Genomic DNA, 20,495 nt, shown 5'->3' on the forward strand with positions numbered 1-20,495 from the left:
GTCTCACAAATCAATACTTGGTGGCTGGTGGTTTTTCCACGGAAAGTTCAGTTAAATTTGCATCTTTAACTTAAAAATTAATTTAAAAAGTTATGCGTTGCTGGAGTCAGATTGGATTATTTCCAGAATTTTTTTTTTTGTTGTAATTTTGAATATCTTTATTTTTTTTAACTCAGTATATTTCTTTGATATTTTTTGTAAGTATATTTCCCTGTTAAAGGTAAGATTATAGTTCAATATATTTTAGAATATTTTAAGTAAAAACAATATAAGCTTCAAATAATACAGTTTTAATAACATAAATTTATATATTTTTAGATAAAAACTATTTTCTTCAGTTTTACAATATTTCTACATTTTCCATAATTATTGTGCAATTAGACAGAAAAAAAACTATTTTAATCGGTATAAAGTTGATTTTATCACTTTTGGTTTAACCATAATTACTTATTTTCTTTATCTTGTTAAAACATTTTTTCTTTCTTTTTTTGTTTGATTTAATTTGATTTGTTATTTTAAAGCATTAATTGTAGACAGTAGAAGAAATTACGCAGATATATAACTCAGAAATGAATGAATGTAGAAAATAAAAAGATGTTATCCTCTTAACAGTGTAATTACTCATAATCAAAGAGATTTTTGCAGTAATGCATAAAATGCACACTTAGGTCACATTAAATGTATTAAATATAATATTTATTAACTAATGTCAAGTAGAGTTTGATTTATTTCTTGAAAAGGAGTGGGATTAAGCAAGTGTATGTAATCCCACCCCTATTGAGTTATTTTATTTTATAGTTTTGCATATTTGCCATAATCTGGTTCTTATCAGATTAAAGTGCTTATTAATTATCCTCAGAAAATATTCTTTCTAAGTTTTCTGGATAAAAGGCAGATTTCAAAAAACATTTTTTTACTGACCAATTGGAATGGCTCAAAAATTCCATCTGTTTGCTCAATCTGAATAATTCCTGCACCTCTAAACTAATGTCATCCCACATTTTATTTTGGGATTCCAGTTCCTACAGTTGGCACATACATGCCACCTAATTCTCTCTGCGTCTATCTCTCACTTGCACTCTTGTGAAAAGCTCGTATGCCTTCATAGACTGAGCAGTACCCCCCAGAGAAGTGACAGGAACCTGCTCGAGTCGCCAAACTGTTCGAATTAACAAATTCTGACATGTTAGCGAATCCAGCGAAGCACAAACACACAGTTTTTGACACATACACACACTCAGCAGTGGGTGAAACCACTGGCTGTTGGATATTTTTGGGGGGTTGTAGGAGGGAAGGCACCCCACTTTACCGGGGGGAGTTAATTACCACGGACAATCAATAATTCATTACGCTGTCAGTTTGTGTGTCTGCGTGACTCTGTATGGGTGCTGGCATGTTTTAGGAGCGCGTAAGCATGAACGCCAAACTCTCCCAGTAAGCACTTTCTTTCCCTGGCAATGGCAGATTAAGAGGATTGACTCCATAATGGATTAACCTCCGGAGTTTGTGTGCGCATGCATATGCATGCGTGGTGCTGCGTGTGTACGTTGAGTAGGATCAGAGAGCCCATGTATGAATTGATTAGCTTAAGAAGCTCCTCTCCTTCCTTTCTAATGACCACATCAGCATTTTTTTTCCTCCGCAAGCTGGATAAATGTAGAGCTGTCTGTCAAGGAAATGAGACACCGCCCCTTTAAATAGGGTTAGCTGCCACTCAAATATCACTCATGGAAAGACTCCCCATGGACAACGGAGACCCTGCTGTGTCAGTGTGATAGATGGTGCCTGTGTCTTTGTATTATTGTGTGTGGGCAGGGAGGGTGAGTGACCGTCTCTTTGCAGCTTTCTTCAGCTTTGAAAAAGAAGTAAAAAACCAAAGCCATGCATCTTAATATCACAAATATATACATCTGCTAAGTTAAAAAACAAACAAACAAACAAAAACAGCTTGAAAAGGGAAATGAAAGCACAAAATGACCAATTACTCTGTTGGAAGAAACTGTCCGCCCATTTTCCTTCTGTGTCTGCGCTAACTGAACTCCTCAGGGAGTTCATTCAAATGGTCTCACCCTCACGGGCAATCATGCGCATATGCGCAAACACACGCTCTCATATCGTTCAGTTACAGTATGGGCTTGACTCATGCGCCTGGCGGTGGATCGTACTGCACACAGCGCTTATGTTTGACCCGCAGCTCTTTAGCACACATATTCTGGTGAAATGGTACAGTCACACAGCTCAGAAGTAGCAGTGATAATGATACATGGATGTACAGTCTGGCATCTCTTTTATAGAAAAAAAAAACAAGTTAGTTGGTGTACCCAGTAGAGTGTGAAGGACATACATTCACCAGTGGAGGAAGTTGCTGTAGGGCCATACTGAAGACTAAGTAAAAAGCAGCACCAAAATTGTTTCCATTTTGGATAGTTATTACACTTTTCTGTGTAGAGTAAAGAAAACTTACTTCAGCTGTTTGTACGTGGGCAGTATTTGCCTGAATCGACCACTGATAAAGCCGAAGAAAAAGAACGAAGACACCCTGATAGTATTTTTATCTGCATCACTTAAGATTTAACTAAATTTGCCTTTATTTGTAGGAAAATTTGATTTAAATTTATGTCTTGAATTTTTATTTTGCCAAATTCTCACTCATGCATGACTTGTTGGCTCAGATTTTTTTTTCTTTTTTTTCCTCAGAGTCACACATTTAGACAGATTAGACGAGATTTGCATTGATTTAAATTCTGTATTTTCCCTTACATTTGTGATGTGTTTTTTTCCCTTTTATTTTGAAATGTACAGTGCTGATATATGAGGAAAACTCACGATATGTGATATCAGTGATTTATATTTTTTATGATATGACTTCAGATGTTTTTGTTCAACTTTTGGTTCATCCAAACAGAGGTCGCCACAGTAAATCAACTTTCACTGATTTGCACTGGTAGTTTGGCAGATTTTTACACCGAATGTCCTTCATGACACAACCCTTCATTTTATCTGAGCTGGGGATAGCCACAGGGAGACCCAGATTTGGGCTCCCCTGTGACTACATAGTTAGGCATTAACATCAAAGATCTTGTCTAAGGACCCACACTGGATTAAGCTCATTGCGTCCCCTAGGAATTGAACCCTGGTTTCCTGTGTGACAGTCCAATACCCAGTCAACTGAGCCAAACAGCATAAAAAATTAATATAGGAAAAAAACACTAATACATAATTTCCATTTCACTGCAACAGTTTTGCTTAATTAAAAGTCAACTTAATAAAACTCCAAATGACCCATGTCTACATGGGAGGACCCATTCGATTGGTCAATGACATGAAGGGGTACATTTGATTGGTCAAATGCGTAAAATTCCTGATTTGATCCGTTAAAGCTAACATGAGATTGTTTTGTGTTGAAAGAATCATGGTAGCCTTTCATCCTAGTTTACGCTGTCTTTTGCAATATTCATATTGCATGGGCTGATATTGTAAATATAAAAAGTTGTGATTTATTGTGTAAGCCTAGTTTACAGCCCTTATTAGGTCTAGTTTTCTCTGTTTGATTTGCTGTAAGGTCCATCCATGGCTTTAAGATGGTAACGGCAAAGTTCCCTTAAAAACAAAACCAATGTCCATCTTTAACATTGATGATAGTTTTTTTATTTGGTTTTTACAAGAGCTAAATATGATTTTGGCCCTACTCAACCAATTGAGTTATCTTGGGAGATAATTTTGGTCTAGACCAGGGGTGTCAAACTTAATCGCACAGGGGGCCAAAATCCAGAACTCACCTAAGGTTACGGGATTAGCAGGCTAAACATTTATTGAACCCACTAAAACAAATTTTTTTAAATAAAAAAAAATGCAACTTCTTAAGATTACTATGAATAAAAACAGGCAGGAATATTATTCCACAATAAATCAACTTAAACCTTAAATAACTTTCAATATTTTACTCCTCATAAGATATATTTTATCAAATTATACAGGTTAAAAAAAGCTCAAAATAACATTGGGCCATTAATAATAATAAAATAAAATGACCTGGAGGCCGGATGTAATTACCCAGAGGGCCGAATCTGGCACATATGGTCTAGACTCTAGACCAATCAGATTTAGCCTAAATGGACTCAAAGAACGAACAAGTGACTAAAGAGATATTAAAAGAAAACCAGTTCATATATCCATAGGTTCCTACCTGTTTGCTGTACTTGTTCCCAGTCTGGCACCCATACTCGGAGCACTGGTCTGAACCCAGGGACATGGCATCTGCGTTGCCACTAGCACCACTGCTGCTGCTGCTGGAGCCGGCGCTCCCCACACATCCACCGCTCCCCACAAAGGTGTTGGATGGAGGCAGCTCCTGAACTGCTTGGTGCTTCTTTCCCTCTGCTGGGGGTGAGTGGGGCTGTAGATTCACAGCTGGAAGAGGTGAGCTGGATTTGTAGTGCCTGGCAAAATCTGGGCTGGACTGGTGTCTCCTGCCTCCACCCATGCGCGGGCTGCCTGGGTCACCATCCACGGTGCAGTAGCGGGCTGCCAGGCGCTCACTGGCGCTGCTCAAATCCTCCTCGTCATCGTCATTGACGTGGTGACGGAGGCCGTTGACGGTGACGATGCCACTGTAATGTGATCTGTCAGACTTTGTTCCTCCTCCAGCCGTACCACCACCTCCACTGCGCTTGTCTCGCCGAGGCTTACGTCCTCGATCTGACCCTCCGCCTCTGCTGGCCTGGGGCTGAGCCCCTGAAGGACTGAAGAAGTCCTCTTCAGGTTCCTTCTTACCAGCTTCATAGCCGTTCTTGCCTTGAGCCCCGCATTGTCTAGCGGTGACCACAAGGAGTATGACCAGGATGACCGCCGCAGCTCCTGCCAGGACACCGATGGCTACACTGAGGGGCTGTTTACCCAGAGCACGCTCACTGTCTGGGTCTCCTGCAATGTCCAATGTCAGCGGAGCCATCAGGCTTCTTGCCACCTGGAATGAAGGGGGGTAAAGGGAGAACGATCAGGCAAAGAACAGTCCCATAAGAACAAAACAGACCCAAGATTGGAATTCTCACTAAAATATTACACAGTGGGTGTGAACCATCGAGAAACATCAAACAGCATCTTCATTTTAATTAAAGTCATCATTCTGTTTAGAGTGGATGCTCCTCTGTTATTCCCAAACACACGTAGTTTCTAAATAAATAATTACTCTTGCCTCCCAGTTGCAACATTTCAAGTGGTGTTTGTGAATTTTGACTTTAGATTTTTGCATCATCAACTGGGTACAAGAAATGCCTTGGATTTGGTCCTTTTGAAGTTAATATAAATCATGAAAATAAACATTTGTCACGGATATTAGGAATACTTTAATGTACTGCAGGAATCGGTCAAGGCAAACAATTAGTCCAGCCACTGGCACAAAGTCTTACACTGTCCTGACATTGAATAATATCCCCATTGTTGATACAAATGTAGGCGTAAAGATTCGCTAACAATTGGATGTGCGGACAAAAAAAAAGAACTCTTCTCACAAACTTGTTTTGACTCTAAACTTACTAACATCTGAGCATTTTGTTGTTAGTGTTACGTCCCGTTGCTGCTGCTGGACCTTTTTCCATCCAGTCCTTCAGCTCACCTGGCAGGTGTGGCCAATTTACCTTAAATGGCACCTGCTCCTATTTAACACAGAGGAGGCCACACCCAGGCAGGCGGGCAGCAGAGCAGCAGGCTGAGGAGCTGGTTTGTTTTTAATTATTATGGTGGTGGTTTGTTTTCTTTTACCTTCTTTGTCCTCAGTAGTCTTAGACTGCTGGGTTTTGTTATTTTAGTTTGGGGTTGGACCTTGGTAGTCTTGATTTGTGGGCTTTGCTTGTTTTTTTTTCTTTTGAATTTGGTTAGACAGCTCTTAGCAGGGAGCTGCTGGGTCAGTATTCTCCCTGACTTACTTTGTTTTGGCCAAGGTTCCAATTCCCTTTGATTGGTCTTTTTGTTTGAACCAGCACACTGACTATTCCATTTTTGTTCTTTCGTTTGAGGACACAGGATTTTCTTTTATTTAATAAACTGTGTTCCTTTAATTCTTATTGGTGTGTAGTTATTGTTATTATCCCCTTTTGTATTTTTTCCCTGGACCTGAGCCAGGTTTACCTATAGGGTACGTAACATTAGGTAGATCCCTTCAATATTCAAGCTAAAAAATGCGTCGGAAAACACCATGAAAAAAGAGTAGTTCTAACAAAACGCACACTCAACTTGGATGGTGACTATCAAAAAGCAGATTGCGTCTCACTTTGCTTCACGACAGTCGACATTGGGACTCTGGAACCTTTGATCTGCAACGCTTTGCTGTTAACTTTGTTCATATGAGTAATTATGTAGACTTAAGGTGCATTCAAAAGTGAGGATGATGCTTAACGAGTCTCTATGCAGCTGCATTTCCTCACAGTAATAAAACTCACAGGAATACATAGAAGACAGATAAAAAGTATTACCCAAAGCTTTGAGAAAGCTAAGGAAAATAACTACACTGCAAACTGCAGCATTACTAATAAAGCAGAGGACGTGCTCATATAACTGCACAATGGGAAGTGCTTATTATATTATCTAAGACATATTACGCTTACTCATACAGAGCTACATTATTCACTTTCCCCTCTTTTCCCCAAAGCTAAGAGTGACGCTGTGTTATATTTCATTGTTTCATCTGCATCAATCTCTAGGCTAAGTTTCATTGTTTGCCGAGGAGTTTTGCTGGTTCCATTCCATTATTCAGCTTCCACTGTGGAGGACCTCTGCCAGGCTCCCCGTTCCCATCAGCTCTTCTTCTGCCTGCCTGCAGAATTCTTTGCCTTTCTCCGTCTGCTGGCTGTCTTTGTCATTCTGCTACCCTGTGCTGTGAGCTGCATTGTGTCAGACAAAGAAATAGGGAAGACGGAGAACAGCCTCATATGTACACATACTATATGAGACCCCAGTCAGTGTGAGTGTAGGCATATGTGTCACAGAAAAGTGTTGGAGGGGTGTGAACTGTGAGTCAACTCTCATGTGTCTGTATGTGAGAAGAGACGCTGCTGCAGCTCATACAGTTGTACGACTTTCTCTAGACACAAAAAAGACCAAGTCTTTGGATATAGAAACAGCTACCATTACATTTTCTAAAGGAGGTACAGCAAAACACATGGACAAATGTTGAGAATATGTGACTGGGCTCGGGAATATGCATTCAAAAACTCTATTGAAAAACAGATAAATGCGGGTTTCGGGCTTCCGTGCTCAAAACTCTCAAGTTTACGCGTCGCTACACAATTTTTTCAAGTCTGTCTGTGGGTTGTATGAACAAAATACGCAGCCACAGACATAGAAATAGACATGTTTAATTATTAAAAAAAATATAGTCAAAAACTGTCTGTGTGCTGCCCCCCAAAGGTTGAAACTAGATATTACGGTTGAATTTCACAATTGGTCAAACCATTTAAGTACCAAGTCATTTCAGAATTCCCAAGTCATGATCTGCAGCTCCAGTAATGATAACATTCCTGTTTGCCAGTCCCACCCCTCTGACTGGATTTTCTAATTTTGGCTGTGGGTGGAGTCAGCCTCCAACTTCCCTGTTTGGTGACCATTTAATGTTGTGATCGTTGGATGAAATTAATTTCACTATTTTATTACAATGAATTAATATTCCGGTAGAGTTTTTTCTAAAACTTAAAAAAAAAAAAACCCTCAAAAAAAGAGCGAGAAATTTTCCTGGTACAGTCTTATGATAAATTGTGATACACATCGTATTGGGAGCCGGGTATCACGATATGTATCGTTTTGTCAGGCTCCTGCCAATACCCACCCCTATCGGGTAGTATTGAGTGTGCATGACATGCCGGGTGTGTACGTAGCATTAGGCATAACATGCCACGGAGCCTTCGAAAATAAGGTCTAGTAGACTAAATAAATATGACAGTAATTTAAACATGTCTGTAAAAGCTGTTCCAGAAATGAGAATATGACCACAAACTGTCAGTCACACTTGTTTACTAAAGGTTAAATACAAAATCAAATTAAATCAAATAAAATGTATCCCAAGTAATGTAATAAAGGCTAAGACTTTTATTAAAATGAGACATTGAGAATGTTTATTTTTGTTCTAAAGATCTTTTTACATTGAAGTGATTGGGGACCTGTTTGTGTGACAAGCCCCTAGCTGTTTCTTTGAGAACTGCGCCTGTTTCAAGTTTTTTATTTATTTTTTCCTTTTCAAACGAGCTTCTCTCCATAAGCCAAATCCTTGCCTCTTGGTTTGAGCACATTCTGAAATCCCAGTTGGTTCTTCTATTCTACTGCTTTGAGGGCTTTGCGGTTGCTTGAGCTGTTTATCTGCTCCATTCTCTTCCAAAAATATAAAGTTATCAGCATGTCACTGATGTGTGACAAGGAGGTCTCTACTGACCACATCAGTGACCAAAGCTTGCAAAATACCACATCGTTTCATTTTTTTTTTTTTTTTCGGTCATTGAAACACGCTTAAAAAAAAGACACACCTTTTTTTTAAAAAAACAGAAGAAAATACATATTTAGATGGCTTGATCTGAGGAGTCCTGATCACCTTCAGAATGCAGTGTCGGTCTGATTTTCAAAGGTTTCTAAATGACTAAGATGACACACAGTGTCTAAAATGTCAATTTCCTCTTCCTCTGGCTCAAACTCTGCAGCATTATTAAACATAATTACCAAAGACGTGGTTCACCCAATACTGTCAGATAGAAACAACTGGAGTAATTTTCTACTGCGGTGCTGCGGCAGTTGAAGCCATTTCTGTTCCTATAATTGCGTCTGGCATCCATCCACCACTCTGTGTGACTTCATTATGAATGAGAAGTATTCTTTCTGAAATTACTTCTACTCAATTACTTTACCAAGTTCCTACCAACAATCAAACTGAACTGTGGCTATTGTAATCAGTGATAGCTTTTATACCAGCTTACATGTGTTACACCCAGTTGTTTGCTTCAGGGGTCCTGGTCACTTAGACTCATTAAAATAACTCAACTTGCTATGCTCTAATGCTCACTTGATCAACTTTTCCTTTTGTGTTTTAGGAAATCGGACACATGGGGTGTTCTCGTTGTCTAGTGGTCAAATCCTATCGCTCCAACGAGTACTTGAGTTGTTTGTCTTTATTTAAAACCAGTGCCACGTTATCTCAGCATGAGGTGAGTCAAACCTCTCAGCTTGTGATTACAGAGAACATTTTCTCTCGTGTTGAAAAGGAAGCATTAGGCTTCAAGTGTCATTAAAACAAGCACAACTCTGGAAAAAAGCCTGCAAAACACAATTTTCTTGCAAATGCATTGTGGATGTCCGGAAGAGCTACACACAAGTACCATACGAAAACGATTTGGTAGCTTAGTTTACGAGCGATAAATGGGAATTGTTCGGCATGTCATTACAAATTGTTATCTTTCTTTGTCATCATGAAGCAATCTCTAGGGGAAAAACCGATGTCGTCGAGACTTTAGAGGCAAAAAGTGGTGTTTTGTAGCTGCTTGGAAGGAAAGTAATTCCCTGCAGAGCTCCACGCTGAAAAGTCCGATATCACAGCAGAAATAAACATGTTTACAACTTAATAGGAAAAAAAAAAACCCTTTTGGTCTCCAAGTTAAGTTCTCCAGTCAGAATATACAGTATGGGAAGGGAGGGGGCGTTTTTTTTTTTTTTTTCTTTTTTTTTTCTTGTTCGGTCTACAACAAAACAATCCCATCATCATACTTCAGAAAGCCTGTGGCAGTCAGCCACATTCTTGGAGATCTATGGCTCTTATTTGTCTGACTGCTCTTTTCCTCTTACGGTTAACATGTCTAAGTTTACCACCCTTTATGGTTAAATGATCTGCAACATGTTACATGGAGATCTGACACTTCAAGTCCCATCACTCGGGTGACACCACAACGCTTTTAAGCGGGGATACAAAGCACAGACTGTTGTTCTCCAGAACAAACACAGCAGCTTCAAGCACATCCAGACGATATAATTATCAGTCAATAAAACAACTGTATTTGCACCTGTAAAGTTTTTTTTATTAAACTTCACCTGCTAATAAGGATGTAAGGATTCATTTTATCAATTCATATCAAAATGTATGGTTGACAAAACGATTTATAGTCAATATTTTTGTTTTAAACGACCCAATTTGATTCGATTCACTGACCTAAAATCAATCCAGAACATCTTTAGCCAAAAATTCAACCAGTGAAATACCTGAACAATGCAGGTGAAGTTTTCCAGATTCCTTGTATTTCTTACAAATGTAAATTAAATATGTGTACAAACAATAAACAAGAATTAAACAAATCCGTTCGCATTTTAGTTTTTATAAATTTCATACCACTGTTGTTTTTCCACATCAAAATAATACAAACAGAACATTATTAGAACATTATACCACACTGTATGTTCAAAATTCAGTGGACTGAAATGATGACTTGATCATTTTTAAGTGATTGTAAAATATACCTATTGTATTTCAGTCCAACGAGCATTATCCAATATCAATATAATTGATTTAATTCATTTTTAAACATAAACAAAATAGTATCATCAATTCAATTAACAACTTGCCTCAGACTGATTGATCTGGTTGGGTTGTATGAATGTAAATCGATTCATTAAGTCAAATAACACCCCTACCTGCTAACATTTCTAGGTCAATCGAGTCATTTTAAATTATAAGAGTAAAAAGTTGGTTTAAATTGAAGCACATTTTGCTACACGTACTTCACATTGTTTGAAAACTTCTTTAGTTGCTTCCCAGGAATTTTCACCAATGCTTTACTCTTCAGTATAAAGTTAAAAAGGCCCTGAAACTTCATCAGTATGCAGTGAAGAGCCACTCATGAGTTAAGACTTCTCAAATGTTCAAACACACTTCAACCTACTCTGTCAAATCTGGGACAGTTTCCTGTCTCTTCCTCTGCTTCACCAAAATACTTGCCCCCTAATGCCCCCCCGTCTCTCTCTTTCTCTCTCAAGTATGAACACAACCACACCTAATGGTCCCAGCTCAGATTTCCACGTACCATAAAAGGACTACTTCAGTAATAACAGTTATTTGGCCATTACGACAATCTATGTTGAAGAAAGAAGGCGCTTCAGTATCCAAACTACAAAGAAGCTGGTATAGCACAGAGAGTCAGGGTACTTTGTCTGGTGTGCACATAAAAAAATAATTATTTACCCAATACCAGCAGAAAACTGCAATACAATGCAGCCTGTAAAAATAGTGTGTTTTTTTTATCTCATTCTATCAAGAAAATTGTGTTTTCCATCTGTTTAGCTTAACGGTCTGCAGCCGTTACCATTCTAAAAGACTGCAATATCTTGCCAATGTGGACACTTTGAATACAAAACAGAAAGATGACAGTCATGATTGCTTTCTTAACTGACTATGCGGAAAAAGTCTGTACACATCTGAATCAAAATAGTTTATTCGTACTTTTTAAAACAGGTGAGGAACAGTTTATGTAATAGATGACATCATCATTCAAGTTGAATGGTTGATCAGTAACTGAAAAACAAGACTAAATCTGTAGTACTTTACGCAGATGTCCAGATGGCAAAAGCTGTGACGCATCCATGTGTGTCATAGATATTTTCAAAGATGCAGTCTGACGCTAAGGCTCCTGTGATGGCTTAAAGATCCTCTTCAATCAACTTTTGATCAATTTTCAAAGCGTTTCCAGAGGTCTTTTAATTACGATCGTGCAGTTTTTAGCCAAAATCAAAATATGTTGCTTTATAGGACATAGTTTCTGCAGTATATTACAAATTTGCCCTAAATTCAAATTGAGGGCAGGACCGTTGACGTGGAGTAAGCCTGCCCACACGTCCTATCATCCCCCTTTTTCAACACTCCCCCACTAGCTTACAGCCCCTCACACCTCCAATCAATCATTAGTGGTGCAGCTAAAACGGTGAGCAAAATTAGAGCTATCAGCTGTACAGTTTTGATCTAGATGTCAGCTCAGACAAGGAAAACTAACTTGTACTGTACATGCATCTTGTTCTCTACAAGTAGATGTATCTGAATGGAGCTTTGTGTGGGTCCTACGCCACATCTACAAGCTTATTCCAACTGAATTTGTTCATCTGCTCCTGAGTCTCAACAATATGAATACTCGTCAAAAATACTCGTCATGTTCATTTAAATAGGTCCTTCAGCATAAGAAAAATGCTACAAGAACATGTTAAAACACCAAAACCATGATTTTTATCAGAGTAAGTCTGTTAGAAAGAAAAGCTTTTCAATGTGTTTAAGCTGATAAAAGAAGAAAAATTACCTGTGCGTCCACCAAGGTTGCGTTAGCCAGGCTCTCATTTATGAAGACGTGAACCAGTGTTGTGGCACAGAGAGAGGGGATCCCGCTATCATTAACTCGAACCACCAGGCGATGTAGACCTTTGTGGCGCCGCTCCAAAGGCTCTGCCAGTGTGATCACCCCATTGGTGTTTCCAATCTCAAACAGTCTGAAGGGATTTCCTCCTACTAGAGCATAGCGAAGGTCAGCATTTTGGCCTGAATCTAAGTCAGTGGCTGTCACAGTTCTGACAATGGTGCGAGCACTGCTGGCGGGTGGTAAGAGGGTGTAGGATTCGTTGGCAGGAGAAGTGATTTCAGGAGCATTGTCATTTTCATCTGTCACAAAAAGGGAGACTGTGGCTGTGGCCGTTTTGCGGGGCTCCCCTCCATCCACGGCTCGAACTCGAAAGGTGTAAGTGGAAAGCTTTTCACGGTCAAATGACGCAGACGAAAAGATTGTTCCAGTGTTGTTCTCTATTGAAAACAACTCTTGTTGTTCTTTCTCGCTGTCTGCCCCTTCAACCTTCTTTGTGTCCGCTCCATCCATCTCTATAAACAAACTAAGCTCTGCATTCTCACCTTCATCTGCGTCAGTCACAGTGACCATACCAACTGGGCTGTTGGCTAGTAGGTTCTCCTTGACATAGAACGTAAAGATTTCTTGAACAAACTTTGGTGCGTTGTCATTGCGATCTGTCACCTGGACAACAACAGTTGCAGACCCTTGCAAAGGCGGGATACCTTTGTCCTTTGCAATAACTCTTAGCTCGTATCTATCTCGCTGCTCACGATCCAGGACCTCTGATGCACGAATATCTCCATTGTCTGCATCTATGTAGAATGGGCCATTAGAAGCAGGATCCAGAATGTAAACCACTTCAGCATTCTTGCCACTGTCCGCATCTGTAGCAACGACGGTGACCACCCTTTCACCAGGTGAGTTGTTCTCTGCAAAATGGACCTCCACAACGCTCTGGGCAAAGGCCGGGGCATGATCGTTGATGTCCACCACTCGCACCATTAGTGAACTGTTACTGGACAGACTGGGGCTCCCAGAGTCTACCGCCACAATCGTTACGCTGTACTCTTTTGTAGCCTCGTAGTCCAGCAAAGCGGATGTATGTAAGAAGTATTTCTTCTTGTTCCTGGAGAATAAATAGAAAAAGTAAAATTAATAATTGTTCAAGCAAATCCATAAGGAAAAAATTAGATATTTAAGCAAGACTTCAGATATAGGCTATCATAGAACTACCAGACATACTAATCTATGTCTATACAAGTCAACACAAATCACGGTCTTTGGTCAAAAACAGTATGAAACTCAAAATGTAATTTTCAAAATCTCAAGGTGACATCTTTGAGTCTTTTTTAATTGTCCAATCAAAACAAAATCAGATTTTTTTTAAGATTTAAAAAGATAAAAAAAAAAAAAAAGATTACTCATGTTAATTTAATGCAAAGGTTATTAAACTTTAAAACGGGTAAAGCGAGGAGTTCCCTTCCAATTAAAAAGGAATTAATCTTTTAACACAATTTACCTAGTGCTAAATATAGTACCAAAGATCTTCATGCTTCACTGCAGTGGTCTTGAGAGTGACAAAAAAAAGGGCTAAAAAGCTGTGACTGTAACATTTTAATCAAATTAACTTATTGATTTGCCAAAGCCCCCTTCTGATTATTGCTTCAATGAATTTCTTAGACAAGGAGAGCCCTGAATTCAATAAAACAGCCAACAACATTGTGCAGGTCACACGGGAGGTGATGGCAATAATATCCCTAAAAGGGTCTTGACTCGCCACCCCACTTCCTCTGCTCAATAGCCTCCGGCAATTCTCTTATGAGTGACTGAAGAGTACTGACATTTGGAGCGTGTGCTGCTAAAATTATAACCAAAGGGTAAAACTATTCACTTGAAGGAATATTTACTCAAAAGGTTTATAGATTCTATGACTTCCCCAAGACTCTGCAATCTCAGTGGATACATATTCTTGGCTGAAGAGTAAAAATAAAAACTTTTATGAAAGAAAACATGAGTTTTTTTATTTATTTATTCATACATTTGATATATGTAGTAAAAATAAAAAAGTGGTATTTAAAGAATGTCTGTATGCAGTTTTAACTGTCAGTCTTATGTCTAAATGTCTCTGAAGTAGTGTTTCAGGGTCAAGCATTTTGAATAACCTTGAAAAAAATACAACACTTAAAGGACAACTGATATTTTTTGTTTCTCAAACTCTTGATTAATCTGTATTTCCAAATGTTGTTTATTTTGTAATGACTAAATAAAATGTTGAATACCTTAAATTAGGGATAGGGAACTCCAGGCCTCGGGGGGCCACTGTGTCTGCATGATTTCCAGATAGCCCTACTCACAACTGATTACCTTGTTCAGGTGTGTCCAACCAATTAGAACATGCCAGAGCAAGGCATACTGGAAAACATGCAGGAATGTGGCCCTCGAGGCCAGGACTTGCCTATCCCTACTGTAAATAACTGCTTTTGGTTTGACTTACTTGTCCAAAGCTTCATCAGCAGGCAGGGGTGGAAGGACAGTTTCTCCGGCTGGCTTTAGTGTGAATGGAACATCTCCAACAACCGTGCAGGTCACCGCCCCATTCTCTCCTTGGTCTCGGTCCGAAACTTGGACCAACGCTACAGGTGTGTCCACCAGAACATTCTCTGGCACCAAAGCCGCTCCATCTCGGACGAGGATCCGTCCAATCTTTCTTATGTCTACAACTGGGACGTTGTCGTTTTCATCTCGGACGGACAAGACGACAGTGGTGCGGTCAGTCCGGGGAGGCTGGCCCCGGTCCCTGGCTGTGACTGTGAATCTAAATTGGGTCACGTCTTCTCTGTCAATTCTGTGTAGAACGCTCAACCATCCGGTTGCCTCGTCCAGCCTCAGGACTCGCCTGACAGATTCGGTGGCAGCTCCAAAGACGTACTCCACCTGCCCATTGACCCCAATGTCACGATCTGAAGCTCTGACCTGAAGCACAGGCGTACCTGGAGGGGCGTTTTCTGTAATCTCTGCTTCGTAGGTAGACCTCTCAAACTGTGGGCCATTGTCATTGACATCAGTGATGGAAACACGCAGCAGAGCTTGGGAGGAACGTGGAGGGTTCCCTCCGTCTCTAACCCTGAGTATGAGCTCATAAGAGTCTTTTTGCTCTCTGTCTAGTATGCCTTTCACAATGAGCTGTGGCTGCTTTTCACCATCTGGGATATCTGCCACTTGCAACTCAAACACACTGCTTCTAGCTCCTCCTCCATTATCTCCACTTCTGCCCCTCCGGTCAAGTCCATCCACTCTGGTAATGGGGTTTCCTCCTGCTGTGCGTTTCGCTGAACTCGACCCCGCTCCATTATCCTGGACAAGCTCATATCTGTCAATGCCATTCCGCCCAAAGTCCCTGTCTGTTGCAGTGGGGAGCAGGTAAAGGGTTCCAATTGGGCGGTTTTCCTCAACTGAGAGCTGCAGGACAGGTGAGGAGAAGGAAGGTGTGTTGTCGTTGATGTCTGTTATGACAACTCTGCCTTCCAGCAAGTCGACCCAGCTCTGCAGGGGCCCAATAACTGACACTTCAAAGTCCAGGAAACACTCGTTCTCATCAAATATCATCTGACACTGGGGGAGCTTCTCCCTGTCGATGCGCCGGGGGCCTGTGGTCAGCTCACCTGTCACATTGTCAATCTTGAAGTACTCTGAGCCGCTCTCCAGGGCAAAGGTGACGTCCTCGCTGCCCGTGCCCGCTTTGAGTCCCAGGTCCACCGCCACGTTTCCGATCTTCACATCTGGCGGGCCCTCCTCCGCCACCCGGTACCGGAGAGCTGAGTCGGCAACCGGCAGCTGAGTCAGCAACTGCAGCAGCAAGACCACGAGGCAGAGAGCCTGCGCCGCGGAGGAGTGCACTGCACCAAGCCTCTGCATGGCTCCTTCTTCCTCTCACCTCTCCTCACACCTCCAGCTTTCCAGCGGTGGCTTTGTCTGTTATTTATTGCTGTCTTGTGGTCGGAGGTACCTCGCAGCGTGGGTGTTTGATTTATTTCTCTGGATCGCTCTCTGCGGACTGAGGTCCGGGGAACAGCTTCTGTTCACTTCAGCAGTGCGGGATCCCTTCTTTCTCTTATTTTTATTCTCCTCCTACTCTCCCTGCTGGCTTTTTTTATTTTCTCTCAACTTCTGCTAAAGATAATTCTGCAGCCTGTGCTATAGTTCACGCCACAAAGACGCAAGGAAATCCATCACGCTGCGTAAAAACGCGTAAGAACTAATTCATGGAGCTGTGATTAATCCACGCTACTTTTCATCTTCTCCCCAGAGTGCTATGCTGTCACAGACACGCTCGTAGGTTCACAATGCAATTTGGAAGTTCCTGTTTTTTTTTTCTCATTCCAGTCACATTTGGGACAGCAGCTCTTTTTTCCTCACGTTTTTTCAGTTAGAAACTGCAATGCAGCACCACTACACAAAGAAACGACAGAGGGACAGAGAGATGGAGAGAAACACTGCTTAGTTTATGCCAAACTGTAGAGGAATAGCTCACATCTTCCACAAAAAAGGATGGTTTTCATCAATCGAACTGCACCTTTCTTTCTTTCCTTACCTTTTTTCTGTTATCCAGCTGCGCTTCCCTCTTTTTCCCGCAGTGGAGCAACGTGCCAAGCAGCCAGATTCCTTTACGCAAGTTGTGAGAGGACAGGAGTGCTCTTCAAAGCGACTTTGACAGATTTTTTAAAAAGACGGAACAGGCAAATGAAGCCTTAGTTTACAGTCTCGGAGTGTAATCCAGCGCAGTCCGTGCTCGGGATGCTTCTGTTAGTGATGGATCGAGTTGTAGATGCGTCTTTTTTTTTCTCCCCACCTCCTTAAGAGTCCCGCATTCTCTCTCATTCCAGCGCCTCCTCCTTCTGTTCCTCCTCCTTCTTCTCTTTTCTTATCTTTTTTCTCTCTCTTCTCACCTGCGCTGCTCGGGACGGCTGCTGCCTCCGGTCTCCAGCGATGCTGCAGTCTCTCTGTCCCTCCTCTCCTCTTCCTCCCTCCCTCCCTCCTCTACTCTCCTCCCTTTACTGCAACATTTTCCCCGGCCACGTAAGTCGATCGCTGAGCTGTAACAGGAGAGGCAGTAGAGGCGGTGTTGGGTCGCCGTGCGCGCCGTGGATGTCGGTTACCGGGGACAGACCCCCTCCTCACACCCCCACACACACCCTCTCCTGTCATATATAGAAAGATTAAATGTCTTTGCTGTCCCGGATGCTGACAGCTCCTGTAGAAAAAGAAAACAATATTCATAGAAAGGACAAAGAGACACATGGAGGAAAGTGTGGCTCTGGTAGTAGCTTTTCTGCTGGTGCAGCTGTTTTGTCGGGACACGTGGAGGTGGTATTATTCTTTAAAAGCGCATTTAACCAGTTATTAGATATTTTAATGAGCAGAAATGTAAAAAAATACAAATAAGTACAAAAAACCCTTTTAAAACAATTTTAAGTGAAAATGTTTTTCATCTTTCTCCAATTTATGCGTAAAATCCAAATTTTCCTTCAAATATTAGGTTATTATTTAATTTCCCCCTGTAGTTTCATCCATGTGTTTATGTTCCAGTCAGCAAAAGTAAGCAGCACCTTAATGCTGAGTTGGATCCTCCGCGCCTCGACCTGCTAGCGAGGAGCGCAATGCAGCATCGCTCTGCTTTCCTCCAGCAAACCCGCGTTTTCCACGCGCCACCAAAACCTCCGCATATCTAATTTTCACGCAAGTCATGTCCTCTTTTGGAACAGCCAGACGAGGTAGCAGGGAGACCCCCACCACTATCACACACACCCAACATAATGTTATTGACGGAAAGCGCTCCGCGCGCCCCATTAGTGAACAGTTTATGGCTGGAGGTGAGTAAACAAGGACTGATAAACTACAAGAAAGGGGTCAGATTTTTTTGTGGGTGTTTCTCTCCCCCTCTCCCCGTGAAACCTTCCGTGGAAGCGCAGCTGAGAAGATGTTGCTGTGCCAAAGTGGCCACTTAAGATTTCAGAGGCAGCTTTTGCGCGCGTCCGCTCCGGGCGCACTCACGCCCTCTGTTGTTTAACCCGAGGGGGGCTTTTATTTCCCTCCAAATCGTCCACACACATGAGAGTGTTTGCTTCCATTTACTTTCTAGCTCAGGGGGAAGAGGAGAAAACGAGGGCAGATTCAATTTCAACACATTTTTCTTGATGTTGTGTGTGGATAAACAAATAATTCACCCTAAAGTTAAGGCTTAATTAAAGTTAAATATGGTTTTGGGCAATAAAAGTTGTCTAAAAGTTGGATGAAGCAAACTTCTTTAATGGAGTATCATAAATTTGAGTTGTAACTTTCAATGTCTTCTTGATTTGATTTATTGGTTTATTTCATTGGTTGTACACAATACAATTAAGTGACATATGTCAAACCTATCGCATAATAAATTAAATTAATTGATAAAAAAAGAAAAATAAGATAAATACAAGAAGAAAATAATCGTCTCATAATCATAGTGAGTTTAGCAGTTATGCATAAAATACACACTTAGGTCACCTTGGAATAGTGATTAACTAAAGTCAAGAAGAGTCTGATGTATTACTTGATATGTAATAAATCAAAGTTCTGATCAGATCAAGTGAAGATTTTCTTTCAAGATATTGATTAAATGTTATAAATAGATTTATGGCAATGAGCGGAAAGGTTACATCATCATAACCTTTTGTGTTGTTTTATTCTGTTTTAGTGATTTATCAGGGTTAAGATTTTTTCTGGTCCTGATGCTTTCTTTATCTTCATTTATCAGAATTGATCGTTGTTATGAATGAATTTTCTAAAATCAGCTCAACACGCACTCTATTCCAACCTGGGGCGCTCTCAAGCTATTATGTACTAACTCCAAATCATCAGGGCTTTTGAGTCAACAAAGCAATCAGCTAGTTCCTGCAAATGGTGTTCATCGTATTGATCAGTGGACAGGATTTGCTTTTCAGTACACATTACCATATTGTGGAGCAGAGGTAGAGCGGCCGACCTCTGATCGGAATAATCACAGGTTTGGTTCTCGTCTTGCTCACCTATGTGTTGAAGTGTCCTTGGGCAAGACACTGAACTCAACATTGTTCCTGGTGGTTATAGGTTAGTGCCAGTGTTCACTATTGTGTTTGAATGTATTGGGTGAATACTATGACTGTAAAGTGCTTTGGGCCTTCAAGGAAGGTAGTAAAGTGCTATACAAGTATACACAATTACAAACTATTCTCAAGTCTGTGGGTTCTGTATCATTTTTGCATATATCAGTGTTGATAAGTTCCTCCTAGAACCAATGTTAAAATGCCATCTAAACATTTAAATTCTATAGGGATAATTTCCCAACTTATATCCATTCTAAACTAGAGTCCTATGCTGAGTTCACATCAAACATGCATTAAATTTGCATGGGATGTCTTTTTTTCAACAGATTCGTGGCTGAAGGCTTGTCCAAAAATCTGTTAACAAATTTGACGCTGCAGACACACGTGGGAGGAGCTACCACAAAAAGTTTTTAGGCTCATCACTACATAGAAGCAGAGGACATGGATGACTGTTGAAAGATCAGGTTTATTTATGAGCTCTACAAAAGCACTGGTCATCAGGTCGTCATGTCCGGGTCCATGAGAGTATTCAAATATTCTCCCAGTGCATTGAGTTAAACTATCTATTGCAGGAGCTGAGTCTGAATGGCAGCGACTTTCAGCGGTACTTCTATCTCTTTGTGACCCCATTTGACGACTTGCTGTCCCGCATTATTCGGAGAGAGAAAAAAAAATCAAAATTTGAGTTATTTTTTAAACTATTATTATTGCCTCAAATAAGAAAAATATAAATTTCAGGAGTTGAACCATCAGCTGTTGGTTTTGACTTACACCAGATGATCAAATCAACATGTCAAAAATGAGTCCCTGATTTGTTGACACAGTTTATCTTCTTTAAAGTTCAAATTTTGAAACCTTCACACGCTACGCTGCTCAAAACGTGCTGCTGCCAGGGCGACGTGCCGCACCAAATCACGCCGCAGGACCCCTGATTGCGTCTGTACATTGAAATAACTTTGAAACTCCACACTCCTGATGCACGAGTTGCATTCAGTGTGGAGGCAGCATAAGGAACATTTTTTTTTTTTTTTTTTTT

General features: G+C 40.8%; 1 protein-coding gene across 1 annotated transcript in view; it reads right to left on the bottom strand.

Moving 5' to 3' along the window:
* The window catches only part of pcdh7a (protocadherin 7a), a 58,579-nt gene extending 40,873 nt beyond the window's left edge, over positions 1-17,706 (bottom strand). The window contains exons 1-4 of the mRNA XM_024289835.2: positions 16,936-17,706; positions 14,839-16,793; positions 12,306-13,470; positions 4,187-4,966 (exon numbers count right to left, since the gene is read on the bottom strand). Of these exons, the coding sequence (XP_024145603.1) occupies positions 4,187-4,966; positions 12,306-13,470; positions 14,839-16,259 (3,366 nt within the window). The 5' untranslated portion in view covers positions 16,260-16,793; positions 16,936-17,706. The remainder of the gene's footprint in view (positions 1-4,186; positions 4,967-12,305; positions 13,471-14,838; positions 16,794-16,935) is intronic.
* Positions 17,707-20,495: the final 2,789 nt, after the last annotated feature.

The sequence above is a fragment of the Oryzias melastigma genome, linkage group LG1 (genome assembly GCF_002922805.2).
Source record: "Oryzias melastigma strain HK-1 linkage group LG1, ASM292280v2, whole genome shotgun sequence".
In the NCBI taxonomy this organism is placed as follows: Eukaryota; Metazoa; Chordata; class Actinopteri; order Beloniformes; family Adrianichthyidae; genus Oryzias; species Oryzias melastigma.